This window comes from Chamaea fasciata, unplaced genomic scaffold (genome assembly GCF_029207755.1).
Source record: "Chamaea fasciata isolate MVZ Bird 193981 ecotype frontalis unplaced genomic scaffold, bChaFas1.0.hap1 SCAF_13, whole genome shotgun sequence".
NCBI lineage: Eukaryota > Metazoa > Chordata > Aves > Passeriformes > Sylviidae > Chamaea > Chamaea fasciata.
This window is the reverse complement of record NW_027094098.1, coordinates 19,223,664-19,243,278: the sequence shown is the minus strand read 5'-3', so window position 1 is coordinate 19,243,278 and position 19,615 is coordinate 19,223,664. Positions and strand designations below refer to the sequence as shown.

Genomic DNA, 19,615 nt, shown 5'->3' with positions numbered 1-19,615 from the left:
ATGGAACATTCAGCTGTGTTGCCACTGCCAGTCTGTCTGTAATTCTGTCCGCCACAATCCCGACAGATCTGTAGTGCTCTAAAATAAAAAGAAATTCTGATGGAATGGGTTGTTGTTTAAATGCTGTAGTACTGTGGAGGATTAATCCACTGTACCAGCCTGTCTTCCCATAAGCAGTAAAATCCATCTTTTAATGCATGTATTTGAAAAAAATAAAAACATTTAAAAATACTCGCACACCTCATCTTTTTGTTTCCTTTCTCAGAATCCAGCAGGCTAAAGTGCAAATCCTGCCTGAGCGAGTGCTGCCTCCCACCATGGCAGCAGTGCAGCTGCAGTCCCTCAGCAGGTGCCACGTGCTTCCCTCTTCCAAACCCACCTCCTGGCAGGACAGAGCCATCAGGCAGTGGTGGCAGAAGTACCAAAAGGTGAGGAGTTATTTCTATCTCTAGTTAGTTCTGTTTGGTTATTCTGGTTTTGTATTTTCATGGAATCACACAAGGAAAAGTCCTTAAAGCCTCTCCCTCCCATGGGCAGGGACACCTTCCACTATCCCAGGGTGCTCCAAGCCTCATCCATCCTGGCATTGGACACTTCAGGGAATCCGCAGCCTCTCCGGGAAACCTGTGCCAGTTTTTATCTGTCTTTATTATTTATTCCATTGTTTTGGTCATTGACACAGAGAAGTTACCTTGAAATCTGTTGTAGAGATCTTTGAAAGTACCTCCAGAAATTAACACAGAATCCTGGTAAATCGGCTCATGTTCAGATTTGCTTTTTTCTTCAGTGGTTTTGAACTCTTGTACCCTCAAAATCAAATCCAAAACCCCATTGCTAACAAAGAGCTCTTGATTCTCAGAGTTGCTGACCAAGTTCCTGTGAGTTAATGAGCCCAGAAACTCTGGGCTGTGGGCTGGAAATGCCTTTTCCAAGGCTCATTCTGTCAGGTGAAGCTGAAATGAAGTGAACCCACTGTAGGAAAAACCTGGGCTGCAGATCCAAAGCAGGATAATTGTCCCGTTGACCTCCACCTCTCTACTGGTGTAATCTGTAAATGAGGAGAGTTGCCCTCAAGGGGGAGATTAAAATTGAATTTGTACATATTTGCAGTGCACTGTGAGCTCCTCTTTTGAAAAGCAATGTAGTTATGTTGTGTGCTGCTTTTTAGGCTTTTATTAACTCCAGCTCTGCATTTCTGTGTTCAAAAATCACTGGAAACAATTGGTTAATTAAGCAAATGACATTACAGTGGTGCAAATTTGGTGGTTCCAGGGACAGCTGGTGGGGACGGAGGAACAGATGCACTGTTAATAGCACTTAAATTTTGAACTGACTCCATTTCAGATAGATACCCTTTTGAAAGACATAATTTTTTATTACTAAACACCAGAAATACCTCTGATGCAGAGACAGGTTTGGTGACAAAATCCATGTTATTGTCCTGTTCAGAAGGCTTAGCCCTCAGTGCATCTGAAAATGGGTTTGGAAGGTTCACAGTGAAGTGCTGGTCCTGATGGGGATAATTTCTTGTATCTTTAAATAATCAGGTCTATCTCTCCTGTTTTATTTGTTTTTAAAAACCCTGTTCCTAAAATCTGCTTTTGTTAAAGAATGAATATTTCTGTGGGTTTGGTTTCAGAGGAAGTTCCACTGTGCAAGTTTGACATCTTGGCCCCCCTGGCTCTACTCTCTTTATGATGCTGTAAGTTCACCCTTCAATCAAATAACCTGCAGTGAGCTTTAGAGCTGTAATATCTAAGTATGAGATAGTAGAAAAGCTTTAATTTTGTTGGCTCATGATTTCCATTTTAAAGCATTTTCTATTTAGAGTAGTGTGAAAAGATCAGGAAGGGCTTCCCCCCTCTGTGGTTGTTCCCTCCTTCCTAGAGCAAATGTCTGGGAGGGATAGCAGACATTCTGGTTCCTTCTGTGTTGTCTCAGAGCAAAGCCAGTTCAATTATGTAGGTACAAAGTGATTCTTTAATTATTCTTTAATTAAAAGCTACTGTCCCCTTAGGGAAAAGAGCTTACTCTACATTTTGCTTCCCTTTTGTTTTGTTTTGTTTTGTTTTTTTTCCCTAAGAAGAAAACAGCAATACCTGTGTATTTAAATTAGGCTTTTCTTCTAACAAAAGGAAACCTTGATGGAAAGAGTCAAGAGGCAGCTCCACGAGTGGGATGAAAACCTCAAAGATGAATCTCTTCCCTCAAACCCAATAGGTACGAGCTTTTAGGAACCCACATTTTAAAATTTTATTTTTTTAAAATTTCTTATGAGACCACAGCTTAGATAATTACCTGTGATAAGCAACAACAGCTGGATTTCTTTTCTCTGTTAATTCTAACAGGCCTGCTGCTTTTTTCTCATTTCTAGATTTTTCTTACAGAGTTGCTGCCTGCCTGCCCATCGATGATGCTTTACGTATCCAGTTGCTCAAAATAGGCAGCGCTGTGCAGAGGCTGCGCTGTGAGTTGGACATCATGAACAGAGTGAGTAGTGCTTCTTCATCTGCCATCAAATTGCCAAAAAAACACGAGTGACTGTCACAATCCCTTCCAGAAGTTAAGGGGTTTCCAGCTGATCCTTCCAGAGGATGAATTTGGGTGTTCCGTTAGTTCTTCAAAAGTTTGCTCAGAAGGAAAATGATGCCTCAGTGGTGGATTATGTTTGGCAGCCAGCAAGAAATATGTTATAATATATAATTGTAATATATAATAATAATACATTATTATTATTATATATATTCTAATATAAGATTATATATTCTAATATAGTAATATAATATAATACAGTATAATTTTTGGTTTTGTTAGAAGTATGTCAGAGTGGCACTTTTTTAGCCAAGAGGTGGTGCTAGCAGTCCAGTGTTCTCAACCACCATCACAGCCCCACACTGATACCACGATCAAGTATCATTTTGCCGTGGAAACTTGTGGATTTTGTGGCACAAAATCTTCCTAGTATTGAGCGCAAATCTAAAGATTGGATTAAACAGACTTTTTTGTGAAAGACACATTTATTTCATGGGCAGTTCCTTGTTAAGATGTTAAAAAAAAATGTTTCCCTTCCTTTCTTTCCATTGCCATGGCCTTGTGATGCTCTATTTTTGTGTAGTACAGTTCTTTGTAATAATTTATATTTTCTAAATAACAGTACTGTGTTTGTCTAATGGATACGGAGCAGTGGGAATTTGCCTCTTTGCCTAAAAAGTACTGTCATTAAATCCTTGCCTGTTTCTGGGGAAAATTTTAATAGTGATCCTCTTCCCAAAGCTCGTGCAACAGAAATTTAAAGAAAGGAGACAGAAAACATCTCTTCCAAATTCCGAGACAGAATGGGCAGGTTTTTGCCTGAGGCTGTTATCAGACTAAATTTCACTTGTCTTTTCTGAGTTGAAACTCTGAAAACACACTGATACTCAAGTGCTGCTGAGAACTGTTCATGTTCAGTAGTTATATATTTTTCATAAATCCCAAAGAGACAAGAAAACTTAAAATTACCCTCATAAATTCAAGTTAAAGTTGCTTTTTAGCCTGTACCCAAAAGGTGTTTTCCTCATCATCATGTGACATTTTGGTCTGTGAATGTGTTTAAGTGCATTAGGGCTTTTTACAGTTGATTTAGCAGCCTTTTGGTCCAATCCACAATCCAGTTGTTTTAGCCAGAGTTCTTTAGGATGCCCTGGCTTGTTCAGGATGTCATTTCCAACAATAAAATTGATCCTGAGAGCTGATCTTTTTTGCTTTGTCTCTGATACCAGTGAGTGATATTGTACTTTTAGCAGTTCTCCCTGTTGTTACCAATGCTGATTTTAAGAACTGTTCCTGACTCGCAGGTGTAACACTGGGAATTCAATTTGGGAGTGCTAATTAGAGTCATTAGAGAGGTTTGGAAGTGGAGCCGTGGGATCAAATAGGGGATGAATTGGCCTCTCAGTGCTGTGTGAGCATTGGGCTGCCATCTGTGAGTGAGGGGTTTAAAAAGAAACGTCCCTGGCAGGAGAGAGAGGCCAGGGGAGCTTCAGGAGGGAGTAAAGAGGATCTGGGTGCTGGAGCTCTTGTCCTTCCTCATCTCCAGTGAGCAGAGGGGGGCAGGACCAGTGGCACCTCCAGGAAAGGAGCTGGAGCAGCTGAAATCCAACCAAAACCTCTGGAGGGAGCAGAGGAAAGAGTGATTTGAGTGTGTGGTGTCACAGCAGAGTGCAGCAGTCACAGCTAAGGGGTCTCAGAAACACACACTCCAGGTTTTAAGAGAGCTGTTCCTGTCCCCGGGTGCAGGATTTTGTTCCAAAATCCTGTGGCACATGTTAGGGGGAATTTCACAGGCATTACCCTGAAAAAGAAGTACAAGTAATGCCCATCCTGCAAATGAATGGGAGTGTTCTGCTGGGCTGATTTAAATGCTGCTTCTCTGGGCAGTGTCAGTGATGAATTGTTCAGTTCTGCTTTGTAGAAATTGCAGAAGATGGATTAATGTGTTATAATCTCCGGGAGAGAGATCAATATGTTTTACCTATTTTTGTGAGGAAATTAAATCCATTGATCTACAGGACCCTCAAATTTAAGAAAGACTTAATGATTGCATTTGTCTCATCTGCCTTTTCTGTGCTGTATTGCAGAAGAGCAAAGGTTGTTTTTTTCCAAATTAGCCTTTAGAGACCTTAAAAGGTTGGCTCATTTATTATCTTTGTGGAGTCAGATCCAATTCTCTGTGCGTGGAGCTTTTTGTGAGGGGATGATAGGAAAATTGTTCTGTCTTTTAGATAATAATGAATGTTTAAATAAGTAAAATGCATAGAAAAAATATCCCACATAAAAAATACTCCACATCAGTGACTGCTGCTCAGAAGAATAAAACAATTTGTCCCAAGTTTGTTGTGTTGGAAAGGGAGAGACTTGTATTATTATTATTATTTCCCACTGCTGACAAGCATCTGGAAGTGAATGAAATTATCCTTTGTTTCTCTTTCCCAGTGCACATCTCTGTGTTGTAAGCAATGCCAAGACACAGAAATAACTACCAAGAATGAAATATTCAGGTGAGTTTATTACTCTTCATCTTGGGCAGCTCCTTGGTCACAAACACGGGCGCAGCAGAGCAGATTAAGCTGGGTTTAAATCTTAAAACTGCTGGCTGTGCCACAGCTCCAATAAAATTTAAGTAAATATTTATAGAGAGTTTATATTTGAGCTTTTTTTTTTTTTTTAATAAAAAGTTAGGGAATCTCAGCATTTCCAGGTACGTTGGAACTGAAGTTGGTGTTGTGCCACACCCCCAGCAGCCTGCTCTGAACAATTTGAAATGTGAATGTGTCACTTTTTCATCCTGGCGTTTCTGAATAAAGCTTTTGATATCCCAAATTTTACTTCTCAGCACCTCATTTCTGTGTCCACAGGCCACAAGAGCAAATTAAAATGCACTAATGAGGGGATATAAACAACCTCCCAGGTTCCTATTTAAACCCTGAAATGCTGTGATCCCTTTTTTTCTTTGAAGAATTTAAAGTTCTTCCTGATAACTGGCCCCGTTCTCTGTTTGCCCTGTACAATATCTCCCGTGTTTAACAACGATTACATTTCCCAAATAATTGCTGCTGCTGTCGGCCTTGTCACTGCTCTCAATCTTGATTAACTCCCCTCAGCCCATCCCCTCTGACAATGGGAAGGTTAAAAGATGGTTTTGGTTCACAAAGACTCCCCACAGTTTTTCTTTATCGGCGTGATAAGGAGCTGATGGGGTAATTAAAAGCCATTTCTTATCTTCTAATCAAATAATGGATTGCAGCCACCACAATTCCTGCTGTGTCAATATGATGAACTTTGAACAGAAGGTGCTGAGAAGTTGGTGCAGTAAATGAATATTTTTGCTTAGTTTTAAAGTTACATTTCCCTTGCTTTTCTCGGAACTTACTGTTGAATACACAGGGTGAGTCTGTCGTGTACTTTCCTGCAATTTTAAGCAAATTTGAGCAATGATATTTTGAATTAGCATCTATTTTCTTTCAGATTTTAATACAATAATTCAAGGTACTTTTTTTTTCTCCTACAAAAAGTGGTTTGTTTTTTTTTTGTTCTGTTGTAATATTTTACACTTAGCTGGCAGTTTTTCCTCTGTTTCCATTTGCCACCTTTTGGGGCTGGTTTTTATTATTGTTATTATTAATTTTTATTTTATTTTTATTTTTATTTTATTTTTCCTTGCAGTCTAATCAAATTCCTTGTGTGTTGTAGCTTATCCCTGTGTGGGCCCATGGCAGCCTATGTGAATCCCCATGGATACATCCATGAAACCCTCACTGTATATAAAGCCTCCAACCTGAGTCTCAGTGGAAGGCCCTCCACAGAGCACAGCTGGTTCCCTGGGTAAGAACAGCAACATTTTAATTAAAAAAATTACCCAAATTGGCCATTTCTGGGAGGTATATATACTAAATATTGAGGTTTTTAGGCACATGTCATCATTTCGCTCATGTGAAAAATAAAGAGGTAAATTTAGACATTCAAAATACTGAATAAAATGGAAAAATCACATAAAATACTACAGAATTTGGTATTTTTTAATGGGGTAATACTAAGATTTTAAAACATAGAATTTGAACTGTTTAAACCAAATTGTCTGGAAATTTCTTTGTGTGTAGTTTTGTTTAAAGTACAACTGTTCCCAGAATTGTTTTCACACAGCTTTAGTGCACATGAAAACCAGAATATAGAAATGCATTTAGTCAACTAAAATACATTTTTCTATCCGAAAAATGGAATAAATGTTACATGAAATTTAAAATCACTGATATTTTTACTGATCTGATTATCTTTGATTTTAATAATTAATAATTAAGAATTAAGAAGTCTGCCTCTCTGAGGCAGCAACAGATTTAAGTGTTTAAATGTAAAAGTTTGCCTGATAATAACAGGTCTTGCATCCAGGATTTTTGTTTTCCTGGAATATCACACAGAACTGAGCAATGACTTGGAGGATGTCTGGCATTTCTGTCACACATTTTAACATTCCCTAAAGGAAATTGGAGACTTTTAATATCTGGAGTTAATATTGCTCATCCTTTTGTGTTTTCTCAGCTCTTTTATGATGGCTTTGAAATATTCATGTTCTGCCTCATAAAAGTGTTAGAGAAAAGCTCTGCTGCTGTGGGAAGTGCAGCAGTGCCTGTTATTTGGGGAGCAGGGCAAAAATCACTTTCCTTCCCATGAAATAATTTACTCTGAGAAGTTTTGTGAGCCCTCTTTGGGGCTCTCAGCAGTTCTCACTGCTGGAACCTGGGACAACAAAAAGCTTTGGTTGCTCCCTCTCTCTGAAGAGGCAGGAGATGGCTTTGGGGGCGGGATGTTTGGGGGGTTTTTGTCTTTATTTTTTTGAGCTCTGAAGGGTTTTAGATGGGAGCTGGGCACTGGATTCCTGAGGATTCTGTGCAAATCCAGCTGGGGATTGGTACCCAAATGCAGTTTGGGATTGTTACCCAAGTCCAGTTTAAGATTGTTATCAAAGTCCAGTTTGGGATTGTTACCCAAACCAAGTTTGGGGATTGGCACTGCTCAGGGCTGCTCCCTGAGCCTCCTCAGCCCTGCAAAATCATTAAAATGATTTTTGATTGTAATCCCTCAAAAAAAAAAAAAATCCTAAAAAATTTGAAAAAAAAAACCCCAAAATTCTTTGCAAATCGAGCTGGAGATTGGTACTCAAATGCAGTTTGGGATTGTTATCAAAGTCCAATTTGGGGGTTGTCACCAAACCCAGTTTGGGGGTTGTCACCCAAACCCAATTTAGGGGTTGTTACCCAAATCTAGTTTGGGGATTGTCACCCAAACCCAGTTTAGGGATTGTTTGCGTGTACAATCAGTTGGAAGATTATTACCCAAACCCACTTTGGGGTTGTCACCCAAACCCACTTTGGGATTGTTACTCAAATTCACTTTGGGATTGTCACCCAAACCCAATTTGGGGGTTGTCACCAAACTCACTTCGGGGTTGTCACCCAAACCCAATTTGGGGGTTGTCACCAAACCCAATTTGGGGATTGTCACCCAAACCCAGTTTGGGGTTGTCACCCAAACCCAGTTTGGGATTGTTACTCAAATTCACTTTGGGATTGTCACCCAGCCCATCTCAGGATTTTCACGCCCTGCAGCATTCCCCAGCCCCTTTCCCCTGACCAGGACTCTGCTGTGCCCTCAGGTACGCGTGGACCATCGCGCAGTGCCGGGTCTGCGGCAGCCACATGGGCTGGAAGTTCACGGCCGCCAGGAAGGAGCTGTCCCCGCCGCGCTTCTGGGGCCTGACGCGCTCGGCGCTGCTGCCGCGCATCCCCGAGGGCGACGGCGAGGACTCGGGGCGCGGCCGCTCGCCCCTGCTGTGCCTGTGACAGCCCAGGGCCTGCTCAGGGCTCTGCCCCCCGGCCTCCTCAGCCCTGCAGCCCCGGGGAACCAGCTCCCCCTGGGCTGGTCCTGGAGAAGGGGGTGCCAGGAGACACCAGGAATGAGGAAGGTCCCCGTGGGACGGCAGGAAATCTCCGATCCGCGGGGACGCGTTTCACGCCGGACTTGTGTAATTCCCACTTTGCGGTGAAGGAAGGGGGATGGAAACTAAAATCCAGCTGAAATCCCCAACGAGCAGAGGCTGATTGATGCAATATTCCTGGGATGGTAGATAGCAGTCACCTGCTGTGGAGTGTTTGCCGTAACACACTGACACGTGGTTTGCTGAGAATCCCTGTTGCTAACTCCGCGAAGTCCTCCAGGTTTGCTGCTTGTGCTGCTCCTCGGCTTTTTGCTGGATAACCGCGGAAGAGAGAAGCAGCCTGAGAGTTTCTGAGTGCTGGAATGTGCAAAAGCTGGAACTGCAGCTGCCTCCCGGGGTGGAGCCCTTGGGGAAGTGTCTGTTCCTTACAAGTTGTCTCATCTGTTTAGTCCACTTGACTTTAGAAGTCTCGAACCTAAAACTGTTGGTAAGAAGTGCCCAGGTCAGGCCCAGAGGGTAAACAGCATTGTCATGTTCTCTTCAGTGTGCTTCAGTGACTTCCCCAAATTATTCCTGGTTAATTCACCGGTGGAGGTGTCCAGGGGCTTGGGAAGGACTCTAAAACACCTCGCCGAGGTGATTTTTTAGTAGTCCTTGTTGCGACAAAGGGAAGGAAAAATCTCTTAATGATTTTGTTTTACCTTTCAGATCATAAAGTCCAATTTCACATGATCACCTTACAAAGAGCAAAAAGTCTCCAAATAAACCAGAAATAAAGGCGGTGCTTTTCTGTGGGGAGGCTCCTTGGTAGATTCTTGCTTTGGTTTGGTTTTTATTTTCTCTGTGTTCACCGGGGCAGCTTTTACCACTGATTTATTGGCTTTTTTCCCCTCTCAGAATGCACTTTGGTGGTGGCAGTGGAGATTTTCTCCAACACTTGTGCACACAAACACTGGTTTTTCTGGTGAAGCTTTTATCATTCCCCCCCTAATTTCTTCACAGTGATGTAAAACTAGTTAAATTTAGGACATGAGGCACTGGTTGGCTGTTCTCTGCCAGGCTCCAGGCAGCTGCAGCAGGGACGCATCCAAACCCCAAACCGTGGATTGCTGCTGACTCTTTGTCGTGCCAGGTACGTAGAGATTAATTGTGCAAACTCAGGTTTAGTTCTTTGAAACTTTCTACCTCTGTGCTGCTTCTGTTCTTCTTTAGACACCTTTAATTCCCTGCTCAGTTCCCTGTGCAGTGCCCTGACTTGGCAGTGAGCTGTGAAAAGCAATATTGGGGATGTGGCTCTGAGCAAACTGAGGGTGATGACGGCTCATCTTCATCCAGAAAACATTCTGGGGTGTTGGTAATGATTCATTTGAAGCTTGGAAAAGCTGTGTGGCTTTCCAGAAGTTTTGCATCCTTTTCCTACAGCTTGGAGATTTTCTTTTATATGCAGAGTATTTTTTGGCTTGTGTGGAAAAATTAATTTATATTACTTAAAAATGTCTCAAAAAAAAAAAGAAAAGAAAAAAAAAGAGGTAGATGTGCTTAAGGTTTAAATGATGTTACTCACCTTAGAAACTCTGGATAGTTTTAGTATCTGCAATTGGAAAATATCCAATTTTTAGTAGTTTTGAACGATCAAAATTCAAAAGACTCTGAATGCTCTGTTTGTGAATCCACTGGAACCAGGCCTGGCTTTCCCCAGCCCTCCACACACACCTGGGCTCTACATTTGGGTTATTTTGTTCCTTTTCCCCTCAAAACCCCCTCCTGTCTGTCCCTGGCACCCTCAGTGGGGCTGGCAGGTGGCTGCACTCGCTGGGGGCTGGGAAAGGGAATTCCAAAAGGATTTTCTCAGCTGTCACTGAACTCCTGCAGGTTCAGTTCTTTGGGATTCTCAGTTAAAAATGGCAACGTTTGAACCCAGAATAAGCGTATTTTTGATGTTTCCTGTCTAGAGTCAAATGTAAACTAATGTAAGTGAGGTAAGTCAGGAGTAAATTAATGCTAATTAAATTTTATTGGTGATGATGCTGTTCCATGTGCTTCACCTGTGTGGTGTTTGTTGTTTTGGAGTCCATGGAATTCCAGGGTGAATCCTGGGGTGAATTCTGTTCTTACTGGGAGGAATCAGAGCATCCAGCACCTCAGGGTGTGGAGTTGGGGATGGTTCCTTACTTTGGTTCACATTTTCCAGATTTCCCGATTTTCCATGATTTTCTCTGTTCTGAAGAGAAAACTGTTGGTGGGAATTAGGGAAAATTTGGAACATCAGTATGGAAAAATGTAGACAGCAACTGCTTAGAAGAGCTAATGAAAGGAAACCAGATTTTATGAGTATTTACTGCATTTACCCCATTGATTAGGGAGTAATAAATAAATTTACTGTGTTTCCCCTGCATGAGTAGCTTCATGCAGGAATTAATTAATCCAACAGGCAGGACTGAGGGATCGCAGGATTTATGGCACATTTTGTAATAAATTAGCCGAGACTCCATTTTCTTCATGTGAGGAAAGCTAATTCTTTATTCACGTAATTTATTTTCTGCAGTTTTCACAGACCTTGTGCAGCACCTATTGGTGGGTTTTTTATACAGATATATAAACTTCTTACGATATAAAACTGGAATAAAACATTGAACTTCCTGAAACTTAGCAGACATGGAATTTACAAAATTAACTTCACAGAACTTAGCTTTGCTCAGCTTAACAGAAGGTGACAGCATTATGTTAATTATAATGCATATTAAACTTGTAAGTAATTTATAATGAGGAAAAACCCCATGGCAACTGCAAATTTCACAGAAAAATTTAGTAAGAATTTATTTAAAGTGCAGGGTTACTGAAAAAAATAACTTGTAATTTAGCAGAGTGCGGAACAGCAGCCTCTCGTGATTGTATTTCGTGTAATTTCATCTGGCAAATTTGTCAACATTCTTGTTAAAGGAAATCAGACTGTGTTGAAATCCTTGACAGGTAATAAGGTCATTTACCGCTTCCCATCTCTCCGGCAACCGTAACACTGTAAAAAATTAGAATTCAGTCAGAAAACAAAACCGACTTGAAGAAACCTGTAGCAGCAGGTTTTGAAGGCATATAAACACAATGTGTAGAATTTTATTTTAATAAAGAGAGGTGGCCAGAACCCACTGGAGCGGGGGGAAAAGGAAAAACGAGAGGAGGGGGAAGAGAAAAAGAGAAAACTCCGGGCGCTGCCATCCTGCAGCTGCTGCGGGAAAGGGAAGAACAGAACAAACCCCTGCGGGTGAGATCCTCAACTCCGCCGTGCCCCAACCACCCGCGGGACAAACCCGGCCGGGCAAAAAGCGACACAAAAGCCCTCTAAACGCCGCATGTAGCAACAGAGGGGCAAACCCCGAGGACAACTAAAGGCCTAAAGAGGCGCACGGCGGTTGCGGCTCCCGCGGCTCTGTGGGAAGCCCTGAGGGAGCGAGGCGCCGCCATTGCCGCCCTCAGCCGTGCTGCACGAAACGCGCTCCGGCCTCCCGCCGCCTGCGGAGCCCGCGCCTCCCGCACGGAGCTGCGAACCGAGCGGGCCGCGGGGGTTTTCTGCAGGATAAAACCCGCACGGAGCCGTCACGGCTATCGCCCGCCACCGCGGCCCCCGCCCGCCACCGCGGCTTCCCGGGGAGCGGCAGCGGAACCCCCGCGCCGCCCGCGGACACTGTTTCCCGCCGGAAGCATTTTGCGGTGGCGCACACTTCCGTCTCCGGGCGCTGTGCTCAGTCCCCTCAGGGCTCGGGCTCCAAAGCGGCTTTTTGGCAAAGGGAATTCCCTGCTCAGATCGCCCGGGTTTTACCGCTTTTAAACCTCTCACGTAAATTCATTTCCCGCGGCGCGTGTCTTTATCCTCCGCGGCGCGCGTTTTCAGGGGTTTAGATTACGCGGAGCGTGTTTCCCTATCCCGCACGGCTGCGCGGCTTTTCCGCTCTCCCTCCGGCCCGGCTCAGTGCCCGCGATGGTTTTTCCGCTTCGTGTTCCCTCCCCGTCCTGGCGGCGCCTTCCCGGGAGCTGAGCGTGTTTCTGTGTTTGGTTCTCTGTTTATTTCTGTGTTTGTTTGTCTCCCCGCGCTCTCTCCGCTCGGCTCCCGTTCCGCGCCCGGTTCTTGTCTCTGTATTTTGTGTGGTTTGTGCCGTCCCGGGGCCGGCTGCGGGCGCAGCATTTGTGTATTCGCCGCTTTATTTTCCTTTCGCTGCGGGCTGCTCGTTCCAGCTGTGTGTGTTCCGTCTCCGGGTCCCGCCTTTCCCGGGCCAGGCTCGGCCGGCGCCTCCCGCGCTCCCCTCGGCTCATCGGGTGCTGGAACAACTCAGCCGAGACTCCTTTTTCTTCATGCGGGAAAAGCCGATTCTTTATTCACATTGTTTTATACCGTGTTCACACACCTCGTGTGCAACACCTATTGCCCGCAGTTTTGTTACTTCTTCATTTTTTGGTCAGAAGGTGGTTAGTTACATTTTTCCTTTCGGGGTTTTCACCCAGATTCACTTCTCTTTCACCCCAATGAACCTCATTTTGACTGTGTTGCAGTTCATATCTTCTCTCTTTGTCACCTTTAACTGCTCCAGGGGTAGCCCAGTCTCTGCTTTAACTCTTCCTTCTCTCTGCCTTTTCCAGACAGAGCTTGTGGCTTGCAAATATTTACAAAGAATAAAATTCATTTTGTTTCAAAACTCACCTGGTTTTGCTGATTGTCAAGGTGGGACAAGGAAATTTTGGGAATTGAAGCTCAGCACTCATGGGAAGGTCTCCCTGCTAAACTTTGTCCAAAATATCCATCTGGTCCATGCCAAGATCATAAATTTCAAGCTTTTGTCCTTAAAAATCCTCTCTCCAAGGGGAGTTGCACCCTGACAGCAAATTTGGGTAAAAGTGTTAATATTTTATCACCTCCACAGCCCCTGCCCTGAAGCTGCACTTGGGTGAAATCTTTAAAGGACTCTACAACCCTGAATTCTGTCACTTCTCCCAGGATTTCAGTAGCTCCAGAAATGACACAGGGAAGGCTGCAGTTTAATCACCTCATTAAATAAAGCACCGTCCTGTTCCCGTGAGATTTGCCTTAACAACAAACAGCACTTCCCCTCTTCCCTTGTTGGCTCCCACAAATTCCCAGGCACCTGCAGGAGAATTTATTTCAAGGACCAGGAAAATCAAAGCCCAAAAAAGCTGATTTTTTTTTTTCCCCAGCACTGCTCCAGTGTTGCCATCTAGTGCTGCAAAAGGATATCCAAGGAAAATGAAATCCAAAGGAGTTTATTTCGTTACCATGGTTCTGTAGGAGAATTCCAACCTGCAACAAGGTTTATACACGCAAGAGCTGCTCCCAGAGACTTTTTAACAGCACACCAAAAACCCACCAGGGATAGAAAGACATTGATAAAGTCCAGGAATAGCTCTGCTCCAAATGCCCAAATTCCCAAGACGAGGAGCTGGAGCTCCCCTTGTTAATGTTAATTAACATTAATAGTTTGTCTCACACCTGCAGTTGATAATAAAATGTAAAACCTTCACCAACTTGCTGTGGATTTAGTTACTCAGTGATAAGTGACTGAAAAACTACTGAAAATTCCCGATACTTACTCAGCCAAGTCATCCTTTTAACCCAAAACTGGTTCTGGAATTCTGGAAAATAAAACCAGTCCTAGAGAACAGCCTGGTTTTCCATGGCAAGGCTGCTGGGAACTGCTGGAGTGAGTATTTCCAGCTTCAAGGACAAAAAGAGTTAAGGTAGAGCCCATTATTTCCAGACATTCTCCCAGGCACATAAAAACCCCTCCATGATTTTATCTAGAGGATGCAAAAAACCTTTCTGGGTTTTTCTTGGATATAGAAAGTCAGAAGGAGAAAAATCTTGCCGTCACCTCTCATGCCCTAAGTCATAACAAACCAGTAAATATTTATCACTAAAACCAGCAGAGAGAAGGTGGAATTTGGCAACCGATGTTTTACACTATTACAGAATGAAACCTCTCCTGGCAGAAGTTAATAATTAGTAATGAGAATGTTGAATGTGAGCGGCTCAGTTTCCTGGGAGCTCAGTTCCACTGGGATCAGGGCACAGACAGCCCTGGCGTTTATCCACTTCACAACTTCTTCAGGCAGCTCAGCAGCTCCTCTTTATCCATGTGGTAGCCACTCTTTTTCCACTCCTCCCTGAGCTGCTGCAGGGCCGTCCCGATTTCCTTCCCCGAGGACACGCCCATCCTGCGGAGGTCGTGGCCGCTGACGGGGAACGAGGGCACAGCCCACTCCTGCATTGCTTTCAGCAGCTCCTCCTCTCCTTGGTACTTGAGCAGCTCCAAGATCTTGGAATTGGTGTTGGCTTCCCTAGACTAGGAGAAAAAAGGGGGAAAAAAAGAGAGAGAGAGGGTTCAGTATGAAACAGCAGAACCAGCTCCAAGTGTGCTCAGCATTGTGCTGTTCCCAGTACTTTGCGTAGGCAAGGTCTTGGACAAGCTGGGACTACGGGAGTGAGGAGCTCTCCTGCCTCACGGGTGTAAAACTGAGCCTTGCAGGCTCTGGGAGATCCTCAGGGACACCCCGAATCCCAGGAAACCGCTGGAATCCTCATCCATCACCTTTCCTGGGGGAGATCCTGCCCTCAGCATCAGGTGCTGCTCTGGAGTGCAGAATTCACCTGGAAATGACCTCACTGTGCTGTGGAAGAACATCCCAGGCTGCCTAAGGAGCAGTGGGCCTTGGGAAGAACACCAGGAATTGCAGTGGGTTTCCATCCAGCTGAATTTCACAGAAAAACCCCCCAGATTCTCCCTGAAGTCCAGCTGCTGTTTTATATTCCAGCAGGACCGCACAGCAAACTGCCAGTCCCAGGAAAGGTCACAAGAAACTGGATGTGACATCATTTTTCAGCCTGACTGACTTTTAAATCAGTCCAAAAATTGCTCCAGAGCAATGGCTAAAATTGCCACAATTCCACAGAACTGCTAAAATACAGGAGGTTTGCTTTTTAGAAACGTCTAAAAATGAACTCCACTCACATCCATCAGGAAGTCCTGGTATGGTCTCAGTGGTTCGGGCCCCTGGGCTTTGGTTAACTCCTGCCTGTGCTTCACCAAGAAAAGGCCAAGGTTTTTTTCCTCCTTGGAGATTTTCAGCCTCAGGTCCAGGTTTGTGACATCATCCTTCAATTTGAACAAGGATGTCAGGACAGTCATGGGTTTGGGAGACAAATTCTGGATGTTTTTAGTGACTCTGGCAAACTCCTCTAAATTCCCATCAAGTGGCAGCCCTAAAAACACACAAGAAGTGCAAAGAAGTGTTAATAGGAAAAGTGTTAGCAGAGGATCAAAATAAAATCTAATTTCTGTGTAAACCCAAGTTTAATCTCAATTTGCCACAAAATTCTGTCTGTAGAAGATACAGGAGCAGGAAATCAAACTTCATTTCCCTTTACCTATGTACTGGGCAATATCCAGCTCATACATGAGTTGAACCAAATGATTGACATGGTTTCCAAGGAGAATCTTTTTCAGTTCCACCCAAATCCTTTCTCCTGATATTCCAGCCAAGCCTTTGGCATTTTCTTTAATCGCTTGCAGTGTGTTAGATTCATGATCTCCGGATTTCTCTGCAATTCTTCCATAAAATCTGCCAAATAAAAGCCCCGGATGTTAGATTAGAAAACTATTCCACTTACCATCATAAAATCATTTAGGTTGGAAAGGAAATATGACAGCTACAACTCTTTTTACATCACTGCCATCTTTTTGCATGTTTTTGAAACTCTTTACAGTTCATTTATCAAGGAAAGGCAAAAGCTCTTACCTGAAGTATCTCAAGATTCTTAAATAATCTTCCTGTATTCTCTCAGTAGCCTTCCCCACAAATCTGATTTTTTTGTTTTTCAAGTCTTCATAGCCATTAAAGAAATCATAAAGTGTCCCATCCAAACCTAGAAAACATGAAAAAACCAGAACGTGAACTTACAAATGTGGCTGGCACAATGAAACACTCTCATCTGGAAATGAGACGCTGTGTGATTTGACCTGGTCTGTCAGGTCATCTCAGGGATTCACACAGAGACAGAACTCAGTGGTCCAAACTCAAATTCACTGCTTCACCTCCAGAGCTGTTTTTGAAATGTACCTAAAAACATGGAGTTGACAGTGAGATCCCTCCTCTCAGCATCCTTGTGCCAGTCCGTGGTGAACTCCACCTCCGCGTGCCGTCCATCGGTGACAACATCTATGCGGAGAGTGGTAATTTCAAAATTCTGTTCATGGAGCTGCAAATCCCACAGACATCAACTGTTACTTCAACACAGCCACGAAATGAAATGAAATGAAATGCAAAAGCTGCTCATTTTTTCAGCCCTGTGTCTGTGTACAGTGGGTGGGCACGTGCACAACTGGTGCAGTGCTTTCGTACAGAGTTGAGAAACAGAACTTCTGAAAATGATCTTGGCATTATTTATTTCCCACATGGCCTGCAGAAATCTTCCTGCAGGAGACGGACTGAGAGCAAGGCAGAGGAAACAGGACTTGAGGGGAAATCAGGAGCAGGAAACATTAAGATCATGTGTGGGCACCCAACATTGTCTTTTCTGGTGATGACACAGCAGCATGAATGGGTAACACGCAATAAAACATGATAATTATAAAAAATATGATAATTACTTGAATTCTACAATGAATAATTAAAAAAACCCACTCCAGGCTTTAAAGCAGGGTCTCATTTAAACTCTTGCTGTGACACTTTAACAAATAAGGAGCAAAACTTCTACTGGACATCCACAGACAGGCAGAAAAGACCCAAACAAATGCCAAACCAACCCTGGCAGTGATGGTTCCGTGTTTTTCCCCTTTGTTGTTGATGAGCCGAACCCCAGCTGCCGTGAACATCTCCTTCATCTCTGCTGGTGTGGCTGTGGTGGCAAAATCGATGTCCTGCGGTGTCACCCCGCTCAGCAAATCCCTCACGGCCCCTCCTGCTATCCTCAGCTCATAGTTCTTCTTCTCAAACATTTCTGGGAAGGGAAGGGAAACCGGTCAGCAATAAACCCATGGCACAACCTGCCTTCTCACGAAATTAAGATCATAGGGGGAGGAATAATATCAAATATGCAGGAAGCAGCAAATAACTGACAGCTTCAAGCAAAATGCACTAATTCGTGGCACAGGTGAGCGCCCACAGGTATGCTCCCTGTCACTGTGATTTATTTTGCTGAAAATCTAACTATTGGCAGGTCTCTAGTCGGTCCTGGGGACTCTGGGCTGGGCAGCATTTGGAACAGTCAGGGGCTGACAAGGGAAAAGAATTTAGATTGTTTACGGCAGAGAACAGTGAGCCACGAACCCAGATTTCTCCAGGAGCCACAGAGCATCCTGAAATCGGCCTGCAAAGGGGGAAACGAGCTCTGACATGTTCCTGGAGACTGGCCGAGAGCGTTGGGTTCTGGGAGCAGAAAAATGCAGGGCATGGAGCGACAGGGCAAGAGGGAACGGCAGGAAGGGAGGGAGGGGAGCTTCAGGAGTGGGCTGGAATTCCCAGGGCAGCCGTGGCTGCCCCTGGATCCCTGGCAGTGCCCAAGGCCAGGCTGGACATTGGAGCCTGGAGCAGCCTGCGACAGTGGAAGGTGTCCCTGCCGTGGCACTGGATGGGATTTAAGGTCCCTCCCAACCCGACCCTCCCGCTCGGGGCCATTCTGGGGCCCTGCCCTGCCCGCACTCACCGGCCACGCTGCGCAGCCCCGGCGTGAAGAGCGCCTGGAACTGCGGCGCCTGCAGCCTCATGGCGCCGCTCCCGCCGTGCAGCCGCCGCAGCAGCCGCAGCCCGGCCCTGCGGGGCACGGCCGAGAGCTCAGCCCACATCCGCGGGCCACGGCCGAGAGCTCAGCCCACATCCGCGGGCCACGGCCGCTCCGCCGCCCCGGCCCCGCCGCCCCGCGCTCACCCACCCACCCACCGGGGCCCAGATCCCGGATCGGCGGCGCCGGGCGATGAGCTCAGAGCGGCGCCGGGTTCCGGCAGCTCGCACCGCCCAGGGAATGGGCCGGGCTCTGGAGGCGGCTCCGCCTTTGGGCCGAGCCGACCGCGGGGAGGAGGCGGCACCGCCTTTAGACCCGGCTTGGGGACGAGGCCGCCCCGACTTTGGGCCGGGCCGGGTCCCGCTCCGCCCCCGCTCCGCCCGGCTTCGCTTCCGCTCCGCCCTCGCTCCGCCCTCGCTCCGCCCCCGCTCCGCCCCCGCTCCGCCCTCGCTCCGCCCCCGCCCAACCCTCGGTCCGCCCTCGCTCCGCCCCTCGCTCCGCCCCGCCCAGCCCTCGCCACGCCCCTCGCCCCGCCCCCTCCCCCTCAGCGGGGCCGCCCCGCCCGCTCTTAGCCCGGTGTGATTCATAAAAAAGGTTGCAGAACGATTAGGTTGGAAAAGAGCTTCAAGATCATCGAGTCCAACCCAGCCCCAACACCCCAACTAAACCATGGCACTGAGTGCCTCGTTCAGTCTTTTCTTAACCGCATCCAGGGATGCTATCAGTGTTACGAGTGATAATTGATTACTTACAGCTATTAATGTGCAGTTGATAATGTCTAAGTGCAGCTGAGATCTTAACCACATTGAATGACACCCATTTTTCACCAATTTGGCAGGGCCTTTAATTGTATTCTGAGCCCCTCCAAGCTGGCGTCACCTGCGCATTAATAACTTGGATTCCGGGTTGTTCATGAGGGTGAGTCTTCAGCCTTCTTCTCATCCTTCCTAAAACACCGTCACATACAGCCCCGCTTTCTGCACGGTCCTCCCTTGGCTTGGATTCTGTTCCCTGTCCTGTTTGTGAGCCTGCATTACCATCACAGAGTCATGGCATGGGTTGGGCTGGAAGGAACCTCAAAGATCATCTTAAAGATCCTTAAAAATCTTAAAATCCTTAAAAACCTTCCATGGCCCCGTCCAACCCCGAACACTTCCAGGGATGGGGCAGCCACAGCTTCTCTGGGCAGTGCAGAAGTTATCCAACCCTAGGGATCACAGCTCAAAGCTCTCAGCACAATACTAGGAAGCTGGTTTTGCTCTGGTACTTCCCAAAATGCTACTGGTGTCTCCTTAGCTGTATATCCAGAGCTTTGGAAAAGATGGCATTAAAAAACCTGGCCAAAACATGCACAGTTTTCCAGC

The 19,615-nt window shown here is 45.4% G+C and overlaps 2 protein-coding genes across 5 annotated transcripts in view; one reads left to right on the top strand and one right to left on the bottom strand.

The window, feature by feature from the left end:
* Window positions 1-10,503, top strand: part of CRBN (cereblon) — a 47,430-nt gene extending 36,927 nt beyond the window's left edge. For all 4 annotated transcript variants that reach the window (XM_066195654.1, XM_066195652.1, XM_066195653.1 and 1 more), the window contains 7 exons: window positions 266-428; window positions 1,640-1,702; window positions 2,136-2,220; window positions 2,375-2,490; window positions 4,975-5,039; window positions 6,232-6,363; window positions 8,189-10,503. In XM_066195654.1, coding sequence (XP_066051751.1) covers window positions 266-428; window positions 1,640-1,702; window positions 2,136-2,220; window positions 2,375-2,490; window positions 4,975-5,039; window positions 6,232-6,363; window positions 8,189-8,375 — 811 coding nt within the window. In that variant the 3' untranslated portion in view covers window positions 8,376-10,503. The remainder of the gene's footprint in view (window positions 1-265; window positions 429-1,639; window positions 1,703-2,135; window positions 2,221-2,374; window positions 2,491-4,974; window positions 5,040-6,231; window positions 6,364-8,188) is intronic.
* Window positions 10,504-13,722: 3,219 nt separating this feature from the next.
* Window positions 13,723-18,510, bottom strand: TRNT1 (tRNA nucleotidyl transferase 1). Its single transcript, XM_066195656.1, has 7 exons — window positions 18,177-18,510; window positions 17,278-17,471; window positions 16,592-16,730; window positions 16,271-16,397; window positions 15,900-16,093; window positions 15,484-15,734; window positions 13,723-14,817 (listed from the first exon to the last, which is right to left on the bottom strand). The coding sequence occupies exons 1-7, from the start codon at window positions 18,313-18,315 to the stop codon at window positions 14,569-14,571; spliced, it is 1,293 nt and encodes a 430-aa protein (XP_066051753.1). The 5' UTR covers window positions 18,316-18,510; the 3' UTR covers window positions 13,723-14,568.
* Between the last annotated feature and the right edge of the window lie 1,105 nt (window positions 18,511-19,615).